This window comes from Balaenoptera musculus, chromosome 13 (assembly GCF_009873245.2).
Source record: "Balaenoptera musculus isolate JJ_BM4_2016_0621 chromosome 13, mBalMus1.pri.v3, whole genome shotgun sequence".
Classification (NCBI taxonomy): domain Eukaryota; kingdom Metazoa; phylum Chordata; class Mammalia; order Artiodactyla; family Balaenopteridae; genus Balaenoptera; species Balaenoptera musculus.
The window spans coordinates 63,770,682-63,790,033 of NC_045797.1; the positions used below are offsets into that span (position 1 = coordinate 63,770,682).

Sequence of the window (19,352 nt, forward strand, 5' to 3'; positions counted from 1 at the left end):
TCCAGGTTTCAACAACTCACTCACAAATAAAACTTTAAAAAGCATTCCATTCATAAATTGTTCATTCCTAATAGGCCAAATTTGAAATCTAAAAATTGGATAGGAATTCTCTTATTTTTTGCCACTTCATTCTTCCATCCCCTGCTTCGTTCCTGAGAGGACTGTGGGTGGCTAGATAGTTTATATCCTTTGTGTTTAAAAAAAAGGCAAAAAACTTATGCCCCGTGTTTTTAAATTTAGAACCCCAGAAATTAATATGAAACATGAGCAATTATCTAAATGACTTTCTGAGGTAGTCAGGCTCTTTAAGACCTTTATAAATAAACTGAAGGAAATTAAAGATTCACAAATGCATTAAGAACAAAACATGGGGTGACTGAAAGTGTGCTCTTTGGATATGAGAAGTTTAAGGATTATGCTGAGAGAAGGCGTTATCGGGCCAAAGTTTAACAATTATATGAAACATGATCGGCTAATTATGAATTATAATTCTATTTAGGCTTCAATTCCTCAGGCTATTTTCTTATTTAAAATTAAATAAAACTTCTAGCTTGATTATAATTTTTTATAAATTACTTATATTTGACAAAAATAATTGTGTTTCAGGAGTCTCATATTTTACAGGATCAGCCCATCTCCTTTAATGTGTTCTGATTAAACTGAAAGTATTGTAGTACTTAGTTTAAAAAACAAACCAATGGTAAACAAACGAATTTGTTCACTGTTTTCCCTCTGCAGACCACCAAATTTCTCTGGACAATTGTGGAATTCTATCCTTTGAAAGAATGGTGTAACCACTTGCATAGAACACAGCTTACTGAGTTCAAGAACAAGGTCAAGATGAATGGCGGAAGGAGCTGACTCAGAACCAGTCACCACCCCACCCCCACCCCCACCCCGCCCCACCCCGTATCTCCATCTGATCTGCTGGGCTGGGGAGTCTAGAAGTTTGCCGAAGCAAAAGGGAAGGGAGAAACTCATACATCCCAGTGTATACCTTTAGAGCAGGCAAAATCTAGGGTGGAGGGACAGGGAGGCTACAGCTTATATGAAGATTTACACACTTCTCCATTCACTAAGAACATTTATAGAGTGTCTCTGCCCAGTACAGCCTACCATGAACCTCTGGCCATTTATCACGTTCAATAATGCAAAACTGTTCTTCTTATAAATCTAAAATGGTTGAATATTGGCAGTGTCACATGGTTCAACCTAATACAAAAGAAACAGAAGGCTGGGGCATCTATTACCCAGATAGTATAAAAATACAGAGTAGTTGGGAAATATGAATAACAAGAGACTCCTTACACAACCTAATGTAACACAGCCTTAGCATTTCAGCACCAGAGAATGATAACAACGATCTAGTACTATGAGGCAAGGATCCTCATCACCTTCCTTTGTATTTGTACAGCACACCTTCTCTCACTGGAACTTTGTAACAATTTTGGACGGTGAGCAACACAACAGTTATTCGCAGTTTTATAGAGATAACTTTGTCCAAGCTCTTATTTTTTAAAAGGGTTAAGGGAGAATGGGGAAATCTAATGGGAGAAATCTCTCATTAAGACCTAGTTTGGTAACTAGGATCCTAAATTATGTCACCTAGAGCAAGTCATTTGTTTTCTCTTGATCTCACTTTCCTCTCCTGCAACGCAGATACTCCCCAAGGTTGCTTCTAGCTTAAATACCCTGACTTCAAAACAATCTGCAAGTTGCCAGAGTTGAAAATGCCAAGGAATAAATAAAGTATGACATTTACTGCATAATATATATCATGACTAGCATAAGTACCCTGTGGGAAATAAACACACTTTTATGTATCTATGCTCCTACAGGAAAGTATGTATGTTTAACAAAGTGAGTACTAATTTACTGCCTTTTTAGTAACACAAGCTTATACAGGAAATGAGGCATGTCCAGTAACCAACAGGAGTTAGGTACAAGGTGAGAACAGTACATGCAGATCTTTATACTGTGTGAAAATATGAAGTGTTTTGGAGATTCTGCTGTGTCTATTCAGTTTTTGCTGATGGACAGAAATTCCATCACACAATTCAGAAATTTGACTTCCAGTTGAAAGCAGGAAAAAAAAAAAAACCACCTCTGAGGTAAATATTTTTCCTAGCCAGACAGACCATTTGTCTGTTTAACAGGGATCACTTAATTTAGATAAAGGAGGAGTTCACTCTCTAAGAGGACATATGTATTTCTTAAAACTCCCCCACCCCGGGAAACACACACCCCTGAAGGCAAGTGACACAGGGGACACACATGCTTGGATACTTTTTTTTTTTTTGGCTGCATTGGGTCTTTGTTGCTGCGCATGGGCTTTCTTTAGTTGCTTCGAGCGGGGGCTACTCTTCATTGCGGTGAGCAGGCTTCTCACTGCAGTGGCTTCTCTTGTTGCGGAGCATGGGCTCTAGGTGCGCAGGCTTCAGTAGTTGTGGCACACAGGCTCAGTAGTTGTGGCTCGCGGGCTCTAGAGCGCAGGCTCAGTAGTTGTGGCGCACGGGCTTAGTTGCTCCGCGGCATGTGGGATCTTCCCAGACCAGGGCTCAAACCCGTGTCCCCTGCATTGGCAGGCAGATTCTTAACCACTGCGCCACCAGGGAAGCCCATGCTGGGATACTTTTATTTAAGGGAATCAATTCCTAGATCTTGAGCCTTCATGTGTTTCCTTCTCTAAAAGTGCTCTAACAACACACTTGCCAATCTCCTTTTCCCTCTCTCCTTTACTCAGTGTCTGCTTTCTCTTCAAGGCACCCTCTTGCCCATCTGGAATCTCCCTAGGTGCACTGCCCTACAATGTGAAATTATCAAAGGCACCAAACGAATGAACAATTCACAAATATACCCCTCCTGAGGGACAGTCACAGGAAAAGGGATAAGTCTGATTTATTTCATAAGAAGGTCTGGTTTTGCCAATTAGGTTAGACGGCAGACATCATTCATAGACTAAATGAGCCTATGCTGCTGCTCCAAGGTTTTGATGAAAATATGTTGAAAGCCCATATTTAATAAAACATGCCAGAAATGAATCTACTACACCCATTTAATTTTTGATTAAAAAAAATGCAGGTATCGGCTTAAAAATGTGTGAACACCTAAGTTTTTCAAAATTATTTTAGGAGATAAGGCAACAAAAAAATGTTAGAAGATCAACATTCAAGAGCAATTTTACCCAAGGTATTTTATATAAAACACAAACTTTGTGAGACTTCTGCTAAAAGAAGAGTTCTGTGGCTGAATATGATTGAGAAACGCTACATATTCTATATACATTTGCACATGAAAGACCCCGTGAGAAATTCTTTGGCGAGGACTCTTGGTTTTCTCTGTTTAACTTGGTATTCTCCACACTTCTGGCCATGGAATCTTTTTTCACACACCACCTATTAACATCGAGCTGACCTAGTGGTCTGTGGAGCACATTTTGTGAAATGTTGCTCTCTTGGGTCAGCCCCAGGAACTATCATATGGGTCTCTTTGTGACTGTATTTGTTTCAACCTAGGCCCTACTGCAGCCGTAGCCTCCCCTCATGTCCTGTAACTGTCCCACATTTATAAAATAATCATCTAGCATGGGGTGGATTCAATCACTGAACTCACTCAAAGGAAGCAAACCACCGTGGGAACAACTCCCTGCCTTCCAATCCTTCTGTCTGCAGGGTAACATGATAGAAGAATTATCAGAGTCCAGAGAACAGCCTGTATTTATTTCTCAATACATGTGTGCTACACATGGAAGATGCACATCTCTGCCGGTCTTGGATTTCCGACTATAATCTATAGACAGTACATTAATTTCTCCTTGAAACATTCATAATATCATATCTATTACGGGCTTTCTCCATGACTCGTGATACAACAGGCATCTTCCCATTGATTTTATAGCCCCAGAGACTAAGGTCAAAGAGCTATTGGAAAATACAATGTGCTAATGACTCACTTCACCACTGTCTTTCCTGAAGAAAAGTGAATAAAATAAGCAGACATTTCCTTTTTGAATCCTATCCCAGTGATAGGAGCATAGTAAGAGGACACACCAGAAAATGATTTTACAATGGATGGGAATGGGTCCCAAACTGATTTTCAATGCTAAAATGATACTCAGGTCCAAATCAAAACTTTAAATTCTTACCCAAAATATTGTGCCTATTTAGACTACAAAGAGAAGCAGGAGTTCCAAGAGGATGCCTAGGACACTAAAGTAACACCTTCAAATCAGTAAAACATATCAATTGCCTCTTGGTCATTGAGACTGCAAAACATGATTCAGCATCACATTAAGTACCCCTCCCCCCCAGTTTCTGGGATTAAATCACTAAATACAGCAGAGCACTGTGATGAATCTGATAGGTAAATAAAAAGAATTTTAAACATTTTAAGCACTTTGAATAATTTAATTATCAAGTCTGGTTGACTCCAGTCTTAGTTCACGCCTACTGATTTTCTACTATGATTTCCCAAATATGTAGCGATAACAGTGGATTTTAAGTTTCATTTTCATACCCACATTAGTCTCCTATACATATTGCTTATTTCCTCCTGGAAAGAAATAAATATCAGAGCAATAAATTCCCTTTTGTTAATGGAACTGAAGGGAACTTTAGAGAAAACACTAACTGTAGCGAATGTTGCATAAACTAAGAAGTCACAGAAGAACATGCTGAAGGAAGGGAAAAGTCACTGAAAAGCTTTTAAATGAAAACATCAATGGATATTATCACGTCACTAGTCACAGTTCTGAATATTAAAGAAATGGTATTGGCCACATGCTGCTAAGTGAAAGAAGACAGACACGAAACACTTACTGGATAATTTGAAAGATCCTAAAAAGACAACTCATCTATGCTTATAATAGTCGGGACAGTGATTATTTCTGGAAAAGAGGGAGAAAGTAAAAATTGAGAAGGGACAGAGGGAGGATTCTGGGGTGCAGGGTATCTTCTATTTCTTGACTTGAGTGATAAGTACAAAGTTATGTTCACTTTGTGATATTCACTGAGCTAATTCCCTGTGATTTGTGCATTGTTCTATATATAGGTTACACTACTAATAAACATTTAAATAGATAATAAACTACATAATTTCTAATATTATCAGACTTTTTTCACCAACACTTTTTCAACATGGCCTCATAAGTTTAGACGTAAAGTGACCTCCCAGTAATACAAATAAAGATCTTCAAGGTGTTACAGACTGATTTCTAAAATTGCCCCAATTCTCTACCTCTTTTTGTATCCATGACCTTGTCTATGTGACTTTGTAACTTCTCCCACTAGCAAGTAGAGTCTATTTTCCCACTCCTTGAATGCAGGCTGGCCTGTGATTTCCTTCAGCCACCAGTTACAGCTGAAGTGACAGTGTGTCAATCCCAAGCCTAGGCCTGAAAAGCTTTAGATAAGACACCTTGTGGAAGATTGCTGAGCCACCCCTGCTGAAGCCATCCTGGACCATCCAGCCCCAGGCAGCCATCAGCTGGTCACAGACCCAAGACTGAGGCTGGCCGACATCATCCATACCCGGCCTGGGTCAGCAGAACTGTCCAGCTGCCCCCAGAAGCGTGAGAAACACATGATTCTTTTAGTAAAGTAACTGTTAACTTACAGGGGAAGGGAGAAGAGGTGATACAGAAGGGGAGTGCCTCAGGAGGAGTGCCCAAAAGGAATGCAAGCTTAAACAAACAGCCTCTAGAGGCCTCAACGTTCTGCTTGTTAAGGACTTCAGGATAAAACTAAGGTACAATGGCTTGCTAATAACAAGAGAGAAAAACACTTATTTTACCTGCAAAGCAGACACATTGAAAACAGGAAAACTTGCTGTGAAAGTAAACAATGAAGTGTGGAGAACTCTGATTTCTAAACCAAGTTACTGAAAGCACCTAACAGGATAGTCTGATCTAAACAGTAAAAGAACCAGAGAGCATCTAATATCCCCCCCAGTGCTGCTGCTTTAAGCCATGGTTTCCCCACCTGTAACAAGCAGATGCAGTCGTTGTCAGGAATTAATGACATAAAAAGCATGGTAAGAAGTACTACAAACTACTGCGTAAATGTTAGTAGCACAGAGTGGGGAGAGGGAGGCCAGGCATCAGAGGTAGATGCTAGCACTCTCCAGGTATGCTATCTTCCATTACTTAATTTCTCTGAGCCTCAGGGCTCAGTTTCACTACAAGTTTAAAAAAACATAACACTATCTCACACGGTTACTGTGAGAATTATGACATAGCTGAAGCACCCAACCCAATGGCTCCACTAAATAGGCATTCAATAAACACTAGCAAAATACATAAACAGGTAGATAAAAAGATGTGTAGGTGATAATGACCAAAAAGGAAATTTATTGTATTAGAAAAGAGAAAGTTATCAAGTTTCTTATGCAAGTATTACCATAAGGAGAGAAGTAGCACATAAATAAAATCAACAGTAATTAGAGCAGCAGGTGGCCTAGCTAGTTCCACCTCAGGAGAAAGTCTGGAGAAAAGTTGGGTGAGAACCTAAGGACACTAGAGGAAGCAGTTGGGGTAGGTACAAAAGGGTTAAAGTGGGCTTGAGTGCTGGAGAACTTAGCAAACTTAGACCTTTTATGGCACTTGCCGTGTCAGGATCACTGTCACTAAAAACATAGTTATGTCTACAGATCATCGCCGTCTCCCTTGTTCCTTGTTCCCATCACTGCAATAAGACCCAGAACAAGGTGAGTGGGCCTTGAAAGAGATGGGGAGACAGGGAGGAAGGGAGGATGGGAAAGAGAGAAAAAGGGAGGGAGAGTCCAGAGCACTCACTACAGTCATCCCTTGATATCCCTGAGGGATTGGCTCCAGGACCCCCTCTCCTCATGCAGATCCCCAAATCTGTGGACGCTCAAGTCCTTTGCATCAAACGGCATAATACAGCCAGCCCTCCATATCTGCAGATGCAGAACCCACGAATGTGAAGGGCCGACTGTACTAATTTGAAGACATTTATATTAGCTCCATGACAATTTGGTCACAACCCAAAATCTTTGAAGCAAACCAAAAATGTCAATGGAGGAAAAAACAAAATTAACAAAATTAATTAACAAACTATATCAACTTCCCATGTATTTAAAATAAAACCTTGAAAGAAGCTTACACTCACTAGCCTTAGGCACTGTACCACACAAACTTCAAATCCAGCCTGCCTCAACCCCCAAAATACCTCAACAGACTCACCCACCTCCACTGGTGCATGTTCTCCCATGCCCGTGTCTTAGTTCCTTTCAGCCCTAATAACTACCCTACCCCATATATCACCGTCTTGCCCAAATTACAATTATTGGAAAGTAAAATTATTTTTCTACATACAAAACTCAGACAAAATTATTAAAACCAACAGGAGTTAGTTCCAAGATTGTTAAAAAAAAAAAAAACAATCTTGCTCATAGCCATATTCAATATAAAATACCTGGGGAAAGCCTAAATGAAAATGTGAAGAGCCTATGTGAAGAAAAACATACTACTTAACTGCCCTTTTTGTGTTTTCAAATTTGTAAAGAAAAGGAAATAAGGAAGGAGAGGAGGGACACAATCAGTGGGCTCTCTAAGCCTAGTGGGAAGGGAAATCGTACACCCTCTCTGAAGCCTAATGTGCACAGGATGAATCAAAGCTTGGGAACCAATAATGTCTCTTCTATACGTAATCATAGCTTCACATGAAGGTTTATGTTCAAGTACACCCCTGACAGCATTATATATATATAAAGGAAAAAAAGAAACTAATCTGAAAATCCAACTTTAGGGGAATGGTTAAATGAATTATCCTATATCCATTAACTGGGATTCTATGTCAGCATTAAAATAAGTTTTAGAAGGTTATTTAATAATATCAGAAAGTGTTCATTATCTATTAAGTAAAAACACAGTTTTCACAACTATCCATGAAATATAATCTCAAACTTATATATATGTATATATACATATATATATATGATTGGAAGAAAATATAACAAAATACATTTATTTGGTAATTTGTATTTTCTATACATTTCTCTAGTTCCTAAATATTAAACAATAGGTGTGAATTATTTTTATAAACAGGAAAGTGCTTTTTTTTTTCTTTTCCAAGGAATATGTTTTTAAATGCCATCTGTGATTTTTGAACTCAATGGGAACTGTCCTCTGAAACTGCATAGTGTTTGGTTCATTTCTTACAGCACTAACTACATGCTGCCTTGATGTTTTAATCATATGTGAGAACAGTGATTTTTGTAAGGGTAGGAATTGAGTTTTATTAATATATTTCTCAGTGTGCCCCCACTTAAATCGTCATTAAATATCCATAAAACAAATGAGTGAATGCATGGCAGATGGTGAATAAATTTATGTTGATGGGCTGCTTAATTACAATGGTTAAAAAGACTATCTGTGGGTAACAACTATATAATTTGAAGTTTTCTGAAAAGCTTTTCTGTATTCTCAAGGAATAGCAATTTATTATATTGATACATATATATATGTTAAAAACCACATTCTGATACTGATTTCTTAAAAAAAAAAAAAACCTCAATCCTGATATGGATTTTTTTGTTTTTTGAAGTAACACAGTAAGTTCATGCTTTGGCATTCACCCCAGTTCCTAACATAAAGCAATTACAGATAAAATATCAAGGTCAAAAAACAAGGTCAACATCCCAGTAAACCTGAAATGGTATAGAAATACATGGTAGCTGGTGGTCACTGAAGCTCTGGGTCTGCTGTCTAGAAAGCAGCAGGGGAAGCCAGGAGTTTAACACATTATTGACCAGGGGATTTTTGCAGAAACAAATGCCTGTTGCTGTAATACGTCTCCAGTCAAAAATGGATTTAACAACTGAGGATAACAAACTAAACCTATTTATGCAAAAACATTCCTCCCTCAGCAACTAAAATCCAGCTAAACTTTTCAGTTTGCTTAAAAAGTTAAATAAATACATTTTAAAAAATGAAAAAAGAACAGGTTAGCTATGAAAAACAATGAGAAATTTTGGAACTGATAAATAATCTTAGAATTAAAAGTGTAACAGATGGAATAGAATCTAGATAGGCACAGTAAAGCAGCAATTAGAAAATTGGAAGACAGAACTGAGGTATTCATGCATAAGGTAGCAAAAAGGACAAGAGGATAAAAGCACAAAAGACGTATTATAAGAGACACGAAAACCAGAGGCTCCAACACTTGTCTAAAAGGAGTTTCAGCTGAAAAGCACGGTGGAGAAGCAATATTTTACGAGATAACAGCGGATCATTTTTCAAATTTGAGGAAAGACCTGAGTCTTTTTTCAAATTTGAGGAAAGACCTGAGTCTTCAGATTTTACCACACATCGTGGTAAAACTACAGAACATAAAGAATTCAGAGATGATCTCCAAAGAGAGAAACACTATCTACAAAGGAAGAAAGTATCAAAAAGAGGTCAGAAAGACACTGGTATAATGTAGGTCAAAAGTATTGTTGGAAAATAACTGTTATCCTAGAATTGTACACTTGACTAGTCTCGTTACAGAATGAGCTCAAAATAAAGATATTCTCAGACATGTAAATTATATACTTCTCAGAGATCCTCATTTAAAGAACTGTTAAGTTCTTTAATCACTGTTCTTTAATCATCTCATTTAATCACTGTTAATGTGATCTCAAAATATAAATTAGCAAATAAAAATACAGGATACCCAGTTAAATTTGAATTTGAGATAAACTAATACTTTTAAAATACATGTCCCAAATTATTTGCTGTTTATCTGAAATTCAGATTTAACTGGGCGTCCTATATTTTACCTGGCAATCCTACCACAAAAGAAAACATGAACCCACAAAGCAAGCAGAGGACACAAGAAACAATGCTGAGTGCAAAAACTGATACAGTGTCAGTAAATTCACTTAACTATTAACTGTATGAAAAAGACTATTTCCATTAACTATACCTTTGAAAATAATTCTAAAATGATAACTCTTCTCTAAGCCACAAATCCATTTTCTTTTAAATGTGCAAGAAGTTGTCATAATGGCCTTTGGACATTTCTACGTTAAAAGAAGTGTAAATCTAACAGCTGTTTTCCCAGCATGTATCACAAAGCCCGTTATATTACAAATGATACATGCAATTAATCATAAGAAACATAAGAAACTTGTCTTAAAATTAGGCATCACTTCATCTAACCCTACCTGTCTGTTTTAACCCAACACTATGCCATAGGCCACATTCTTTTCTCCAGCCAAGTCAGTTTTCCTGAGGGTCTCTCCTGTACTTTCTAGTCTCCTCAAAGCACTCAAAGACCAGTCTTCCTCTATGTGTTCACCATACTCCATTCACAAGTAATTTTTTGATGATCATTAAGACGTCTGAAGTGTAAGCTACAGTCCAGACAAGCTCTTCATAACCAAGAAGGTCCATGTACAGCTTCCTTATGTGGATTATTAACCAAGATCGGTGAGTTTCATTTAATGACAGAGATATGCCCCTGAAAAAAAAAGTGCATTATCTTTTCTATGGTCTGAATACAATTCAGTTTTAGATGCACTTCGGGGTACTTTCTATCAAAAAGGAGACCTGCAGTGAAAGTTTTAATAGAGTATTACTGTCTTAGTGTATCTGTGTTGTAAATTTATTTTATTAAAGCAGAACAACCAGTGTAATAAAATAATGCCAAAAGAAAGTTATGTGGACAGCTCTTTCATATTTGCTTTAACAGGCCCATCTGGAGGCAGCTGAAATTCAGCTAGATGGATGAGTGAACAAAGCAAATCACATCCTGCTGATTCAAACTGATTTAATTACACTAAATCCAAAGGGCAAGACCAATGTCTTATTCATCATTTATCACATATCCTCAGTCTGTAGCTCAGGAGTGCTCCGCCAACTAATGTTTGTGGATTATGGAATATTTTTTACAGATTTCAAAATTATTCTTGAAACAGGAATATGCATACACTGGATTCTAAAAGTGTAGACGTCTTCTAGCTATGTATTCTGGCATTGCCCACAGCACCTCTGCACATGCTAAAAATGTAGAAAACAGTAGATTGATTAATTTATAGGTATAAAATCAAACAGGTAGGTGATTTTAGCATATCAAGAGATATTTGCTTTTAATAAAAGATTTCACTGAAAAGACTGGTCCCCAAGTAATTTCAGAACCCAATTCTAGTTTTAAAAGTTAGATTTACACCTAATTTTTAAGAACTCATTTATTTCATGGCAAAGTTATGGGAAAATGAGTAATCAAGATGCAGGGAAGAAGTATGAAAGTAGGAGTTCCTATGATCATTTCCATGAGGTACTACTTCATTTAATTCTAGTTCTACATCAAAACTTTAGAATAATAATCAAATGACAAAAGCTGCTCTAGATCCACCAGGAAATTTAATTGTATTGTTTGTTATGATAAATGAAGCAAATTATAACAATTCCATAATGTTGAGGGTAGTGAGGCAAGGTTTTAGAGCTCCATGTGTTTATATGTAATAAATCATTCCTTTGAAAAGATAATTGTAGCACCACTAGAAAGGAGGGGGAAAAAAACCAACTTTTAGGGCAATTATTTGAAAGCTCCTCAAATTAACTTGTGAACAGTTGGTTCTTTGTTACGGAGTGCCCATTATGAAAAGTTGTTTCAGGACATTAATTCACTTAGTTGAAGGAAATAATGTAATTCTAGTTATTAATCACTTTAATTTTAAATGTGCTTTGTAAACTGAGAAGACATTAAACTCCAAGAACAATGTGGAATGCACAAGTAATTAGACGGTTAATGGGCTTCTTTTGAAAAACTTCAGCATAAAATCAAAAGGCTTCAAGGCTCTAGGAAAATCCAAGTGTATATATGTAATGTGAGAAAGTTCTACCCAATTTTAGTGACCAATAATATCACCAAGGGAGTGAAATTAAGCCCTTCTCTCAAAAGCAATTTCCATAGATTCATATTATGTTATGAGTCAATCTTCTCTGTAGTGTAATTTAGCTGTGCCTTCTTGAGGCACCATGAAATAGAATTCTCTGTGATACTTCACTCCAGAATTCACGCCAAAAAGTACAACACTGTTTTGCAAATATCTTCCTGAGACAAACATAAGCCAGGATTTGGCGTTACTGAACATCAGTGCAACTGACTGAGGTGGAACCATTTGATATGCTCAGTATGAACAAAACTTGCTAAAGGTCACTCCATACCAGCCAAACCAGAAGACGAAAAGACAAAAAACCTCAAGGAATTATTTAAAGGATTCTCCATTTTATTTTGCTAAATGAGATGGCAAATGATTACTTGCAAATTTTCACTTCCACTTCTACAGTGGTATTTTTATGAATATGAACTGTTAGAACTTTGAACCAGCCAGTAGAAGGAATATGTTAGATAACCATCCTTTCTTATTAAACAAAGCCAAATTAACATTAATTGCTTTGACTTCTACTCGTTCTCAAAACAGATGGCATATCGTATCTATATTAGTAATACTTCACAGATATACACAAAATTGGTAAAGGAGGTCATGCTGCAGACAGAAACAGAGGTGGCTTGGGAGTTTAATCCTAGCTGGGCCTCTTAATTATCTGTGTGACCTTGGGTACTCTCCGTCTCTCTGTTTCTAATTGGGATTCTTAATGTCCAAATCCCACCCCACCCCGAGAAAATAAGTATATTCTTCATCATTTGACATTCAGAGAAATTAGGAGCATCTGACATTTCTGGAGAGTATCTAACAATTAGCCATGTAGGATTAGGATGGTGAAGGATGAATAAGGATCCTCCTCTTTCTACAGCTTAATGAAGCAACCAGATATGCCTGATCAAGGGGACACTTCAGGAAACTACATGTCTAAAAATTGTGCAACAGACAAAAAGTAATTTCCCTCTTCTCATGCACAACCTCTGTCCTTGGTGACAGAGTAATACTGGTATCAGAGTACTGGAATGAACCTACAGAGTCATTTAACATTATGTACTGCACAGGATAGAAAGTCCCTGTAGCATCGCAAGCCAATAGTTATTAAGGATCTGTTGGATCACCTCTAAGTGCTGGAAGCTGAGTACTTCCAAAGGTGTTCCATTACACTAATGGGGAACTCTAACCCACAGAAAAGGTTTGCTTGTAGTTGTTGTAAATATGCCTCCTTATAACTCCATTCTATTGACTATGGCCTTTGAAGCAACTCAGAAAAGTCTTGTTTTGTAGGAAAGTTGATCAAACATTTATTTAAAGCCATGTTTGTAAGGCAGCTATTATATTTCTCTTCAGTCTCAACTTCTCTAGGCTAAACACCCTCATGTTTAACACCAGGCCCTTCACAAGCCTGGCTGACCTTATTAGCCAAAAGATAATGAACACCAAATACCCAAACGCCAAATTCAGTCTGACTGGCAGAGTACAAGGTCATTACTTCCAATGCCCTGCTCATTCTGCTTCTATTAACACATCCTCATAATGGGCTAGGGCTTTTCATATACATTTGTATCCAAATCTGTGAAACAACTTGGTTTATACTGTAGAATATATATTTAGCCATCTATTCATTCTTCCATCCATTTAATTCCACCTTCCATCCATATAATATGAACTTTTAATAATATCTAAAATTCTACTGATTCTTACATAATGTTAATTAATCCATTGCTCCCATGTACCTAGCAGTACTACAGGCTTGCAGATGTTTCTCAAAAAGCATCTTGGGCACCCTCTCCTTTGCCAACATTCTTTCATCTACGATGAGGGCTTATAATATTTGAAGGCAAAACTTTTTAAAGACATGGTATGTCTATGTGCATTTCAAAAAAAGATTCTTTTTAAGTCAGTAAAAGCTCTACAAATCATAAAAGTTAAACAGACACAGTATTATAGAGACAATTTACTTGAGAAAATTCTCAGGTAATTAAGATATTCCTTTGACGTGAACCATTTTAATAGGGATTAATCTATATATTGTTAACATTACCTAAATCTACTCAGCCCTATAAACACATACTGGCCAAGGAGAGAGAGCCTGAAACCACAAGTCCGAGGAATGTGCTGTGTTTTGATATGGATTTTCGTTCAATAAGACTGTTGGAGGCTCTTTCAACATTTATTCCAAAGTACACATAAGTTACTACAACCACCACCTTCATCCTAGATGCGTATTGGGAAATTAGCAGCATTAACTGGGCATCTCCCAAAGTAACTGAAATGAATTTGCTATCATATATGGATACTAAACTAGGCACTGGTAAACCTGAGTTACAACTTCAGCTCTATTTAGCCACAGGAAAGTCATTTAACCAGTCTGGGCTTGAATATCCTCACTTGTAAAGTATAGACACTGAACTGGATGATTTCTGAAGGTCCCTCTGCTGTATGTTTCCATATACATTGAACAAAAGCACTCAGGGCTGCCAACAAACACATGAAAGGATGCTCAACATCACTAATCATTAGAGAAATGTAAATCAAAACTACAATGAGATATCACCTCACACCAGTCAGAATGGCCATCATCAAAAAATCTACAAACAATTAATGCTGGAGAGGGTGTGGAGAAAAGGCAACCCTCTTGCACTGTTGGTGGGAATGTAAATTGATACAGCCACTATGGAGAACAGTATGGAGGTTCCTTAAAAAACTAAAAATAGAACTACAATACGACCCAGCAATCCCACTACTGGGCATATACACTGAGAAAAACATAATTCAAGAAGAGTCATGTACTACATGGGCTTCCCTGATGGCGCAGTGGTTAAGAATCCACCTGCCAATGCAGGGGACACGGGTTCAATCCTTGGTCCAGGAAGATACCACATGCTGCGGAGCAACTAAGCCCATGCGCTACAACTACTGAGCCTGAGCTCTAGAGCCCGCAAGCCACAACTACTGAGCCTGAGTGCCACAACTACTGAAGCCCGTGTACCTAGAGCCCATGTTCCACAACAAGAGAAGCCACCGCAATGAGAAGCCCATGCACCGCAACTAAGAGCAGCCCCCACTTGTCGCAAATAGAGAAACTCGCGTGCAGCAACAAAGACCCAATGCAGCCAAAAAATAAATAAATAAATTTATTTTAAAAAAACAAAACAAAAAAACAAAAGGATTCATGTACCACAATGTTCACTGCAGCTCTATTTACAATAGCCAGGACATGGAAGCAACCTTAAGTGTCCATCGACAGATGAATGGATAAAGAAATGTGGCACATATATACAATGGAATATTACTTAGCCATAAAAAGAAACGAAATTGAGTTATTTGTAGTGAGTTGGATGGACCTAGAGTCTGTCATACAGAGTGAAGCAAGTCAGAAAGAGAAAAACAAATACCGTATGCTAACACATATATATGGAATCTAAAAAAACCCAAAATGGTTCTAAAGAACCTAGGGGCAGTACAGGAATAAAGATGCAGACGTAGAGAATGGACTTAAGGACACAGGGAGGGGGAAGGGTAAGCTGGAATGAAGTGAGAGAGTGGCATGGACATATATACACTACCAAATGTAAAATAGCTAGCTAGTGGGAAGCAGACACATAGCACAGGGAGATCAGCTCGGTGCTTTGTGACCCCCTAGAGGGATGGGATAGGGAGGGTGGGAAGGAGACGCAAGAGGGAGGACATATGGGGATATGTGTATATGTATAGCTGATTCACTTTGTTATAAAGCAGAAACTAACACACCATTGTAAAGCAATTATACTCCAATAAAGACGTTAAAAGAAAAAAAGCACTCAAGGCATTTCACATTTAACTACATAGTTTTACCCTATTGACTAAGAAATGTGTGTTTGCTCTGATATTTAATACCTGAATACTTCAAGGTAGCCAGAAATAGTCTGATGAAAGAAAAAAGGGAACTCTGCTGCCCAATCGTGTGTCAGTAAAGAAGCAGTCCTTCTAGGCACACGTATGCGCTCACATGCACACACACCCACGTGTGGACAGGAGGTGACCAGCGTGGAGCCCACAGCGTGCTCCATAATGTAATCCCATCTCTCGTGGATTTCATCACAGATAGAAGGGGGAAAAGTTCCATAAAGTTTAAATGGTAGTGAAGTAATTCTAGCAACCACACACTAAACTTCTATTTCCTAAACAGAGTGAGCAAGAGGTGGTTCTCTGTGTAACCTTCACATGCTGGGCTAATGAACAAAACATGGCAAAACAACTCAGGTTTCTCAGAAGCCAAACAACTGTTGAGCTCATACACCAATGAAGTCAGTTAATCTTACCTTGACAAAAGGTGTTGTTAACCCGTTTATAACCTTGTAGACATTCCATCATTTGATTATATCCATGATAAGCTGTAAAGAAGAAACAGTTATGTTACATGCTTAGTTTAAATTCTTACAACCCTAAACTACTATATGTGATAACCAAAGCCATATAAAGCATCAGTGATCTTATTTCTAAGATACCAACCCAAGGTATATGCATTTCTTTCACATTTTCCTTGTTTTTCAGTATACCTCACATTTTGCAACAGACATAAATCTCAATTAGTTGTCAATCCTGATTATGTTAGTTCAAAGAATCATACGACTGTTCTATATTTTCTTCCAATTAGTGATTATTCATTACAAAAAAAAAAAAACAATCAATTCCTCCCCAGTGATTAACTACAGGCAGTTGAATTTTCTTATAAATTCAGAGAGGGTGACTATACATCCTGGTCTGCCTCGGACAACCCTTGGTGATACCTTTGCTCCAGCAAAGTTCATCAATACCACTCCATTTCACTCTTAAAAGTGTCCCAGTTTAGACAATAAATTATATGCTCGCCTCATTAACAGGCTCACATATTCCAGTGATGAGCTGATTCTTTATACCATGAAGCTGGGAAGAACAGAAGGTGAGGAGAGGAAGCTGGGATAGGTGAAGGGCTGCTCTGATCAGTTGAATGGTTCATCATCTCAGGAAACTCATCAACAATACAAATGTTGCGGTCACCAATTTATCAACAAAATCCTAGTCACTGAAATTCTGACATCCTAACGTGATACCTGAGAACCTTTCTGGCATAAGTTCTGGGACCAAGCTGACCTAGGTTCAAATCTTGGCTCTGCCACCTTGGAAGACAAGCTTCCTGGGTTTCAAATGGAATTCTGTACAATGGGAGTATTCCCATCTACTGAGCAGGTCAGGGTTGTTGTGGAGTTTAGAGATAATTTATGCAAAATGTTTACTGCAATGCCTGACAAAAATAAGCCCAGATATCATTGTTTCCTGCAATAAGGTGTTATTTTATTAAGATGAGTAACAGAAGACGGGCTGTCATCAAAATAGGATGAATGGTCAAACCACTTCGAAGAACTGAACAAGGAGTAAAATAAAGAAAGCTGCAAGTAAAATGGAAATTTTGTTTTGAAAAATAAAATTATTTTGCGCCTAACACATGCTCTTTATTCTCACCACTAGTGAACAGCGTGAGTATTTACTAGTGGCATTCATGTCCTCTATTACTTCCTTTCTTTGCCGTATTTCTCCTGCTGGAAAGTGGTTAAAGTGAGGAATCTTGGAATAGTGGGTTAAAAGAAAAAAGAGGTTGATACGGGGGGAGTCGCCCATTCAGCCTCTTGGCCACATGTCCAGTCTTATCCCATATAACAAGGACACCCTGTAGCAGGTTACCTACAGAGACTGTGCAATCTCTGTCTGTGAATTGTTCAAAGGCAAAAGAGAGATCATATCTTGTTTAAAAATTAACAGTTATCTACCTCAAGGCAGAAAGAGCTGGACCAGATGATCTTAAATTCTTCTTCCATTTAGAATTTGATGCTAATTTTCTTCTAAAAATGTTTAAAGGACAAGCAACTTGTTCATACCAAGTACATTTTTAATAGAGTACAGACTCTCTAATGAAATTATTTGCAGATTTAAAATTACGTTTTCACAGTAAGAACTGATCAACAATGAAAGGTCCTTCTGTATGTGGCTAAAGAAAAACTTCAAAACATTAAATAAAAGCCACCTGAAAACTGAATTTTGAACTACTTCGAGTGGGGAAAAAAAAAAAAAAAAAGGCATGGAACACAGAACCCTAGAGTCTAAAGCCAAGGAAAGTCTGCTCTCTTCCAAAACGAGTATGATTTAGATTAGTACCAACGAAGGCACGTTTGTTAAATGACACAGGAAGAATGTGACCCTGAGTATGTTTCTTGGGAGTGAGTCACATCGTAGGACGGCACAAAAGGAGTAAATGTCAAGATGTTAATAGTTTACTTCATTCATAATCTGCGTTGCTCTTCATGAAACAGAATCAATGTCTTCAATTTATACATTAGGCGAGCCCATATATGACCTTATTTTCATCAGCATTTAGTTAAAAGTGAGAGCAACTTTGTACTTTCACGTTCTACTTAAATTATCATATTAAGATATAAAACCATATAAAGCAGTGAATTTATCCCCAGATGATAAAATTCTAGATAGAAAATGATAGAAGGTCGGGAGTTAGGGATTAAAAAACAAAGCAAAACAGAAAAACACAACAGTATGATTCCCTTTACTCTTAACTTCTGTCCCTGTCTTGCAACGCTGGGATTTGGAAATAAGAGGAAAGAGAAAAAGCTAAATAAGCAAAAGATACACAGAGAAGGGGAGAAATGGAAAAGAAAAATACAAGATAAAATGGAAAAAGTATTAGTGAACATAAATGCAGCCCCAAAACCAAGCTGTAAGAATTGGACTTCTCTTTCCTCAGCCCTGAGACTTAGCAGTGGGAAACATATCACCCTTCACAATATTCCTGAAGACAAACTTACCCAAAAATGAAGGGAGGACATTTTTAAAAAGGCAATGCTTCTTCAACATTTTAAATATAGACTCGTTTCATGATCCATAAGACTCCACAGCAAATGACAGAGCTGGAGTCAAACTCAGGTCTACCTAACTGTAAACTCCATGCTCTTGAAATCATACCAAATGTCCCCTAGATGTCTCTTCAGTCAGGCTGCCACAATAATTTTAGGCAGATGTATCTTTCAGTGAGGCAGGACCATCGCACTCAACCCACTTGCTGGAAATTCACGTTGCTAATCATTACTGAAACTCAGAGAAAGTCCACTGGGGACAATGTCTCAGTACTGAATGTCGTTATTTATGTGGTTCCCCCCCCCCCATATGAAGAATTCATTAATTATCAGAAACTTTAGTAGGTGTTTCCAAACATTATTCCTCTAAAGGAAGATAGGAGCAATTATCAAGAAAATAAGTGAAATTAACTTAGACATCAAAACATTTAGAGAACGTTTAAGTCTGAAAGACAAGGAAGAGAGACAATTATTTAAAACAAATTATGATGGCGATGGAAGAACAGTATGTAAGACAGACCTATGGAGCAGTGATTCTAAAATGGCAGATTCTAGACTGAACAAGTTTAAAAGGCCGTT

At 37.7% G+C, this 19,352-nt stretch overlaps 1 protein-coding gene across 8 annotated transcripts in view; it reads right to left on the reverse strand.

The window, feature by feature from the left end:
• Positions 1 to 19,352, reverse strand: part of LTBP1 (latent transforming growth factor beta binding protein 1) — a 418,216-nt gene that overhangs the window by 160,901 nt on the left and 237,963 nt on the right. For all 8 annotated transcript variants that reach the window (XM_036872897.1, XM_036872896.1, XM_036872900.1 and 5 more), the window contains one exon: positions 16,194 to 16,265. In XM_036872897.1, the coding sequence (XP_036728792.1) occupies positions 16,194 to 16,265 (72 nt within the window). The remainder of the gene's footprint in view (positions 1 to 16,193; positions 16,266 to 19,352) is intronic.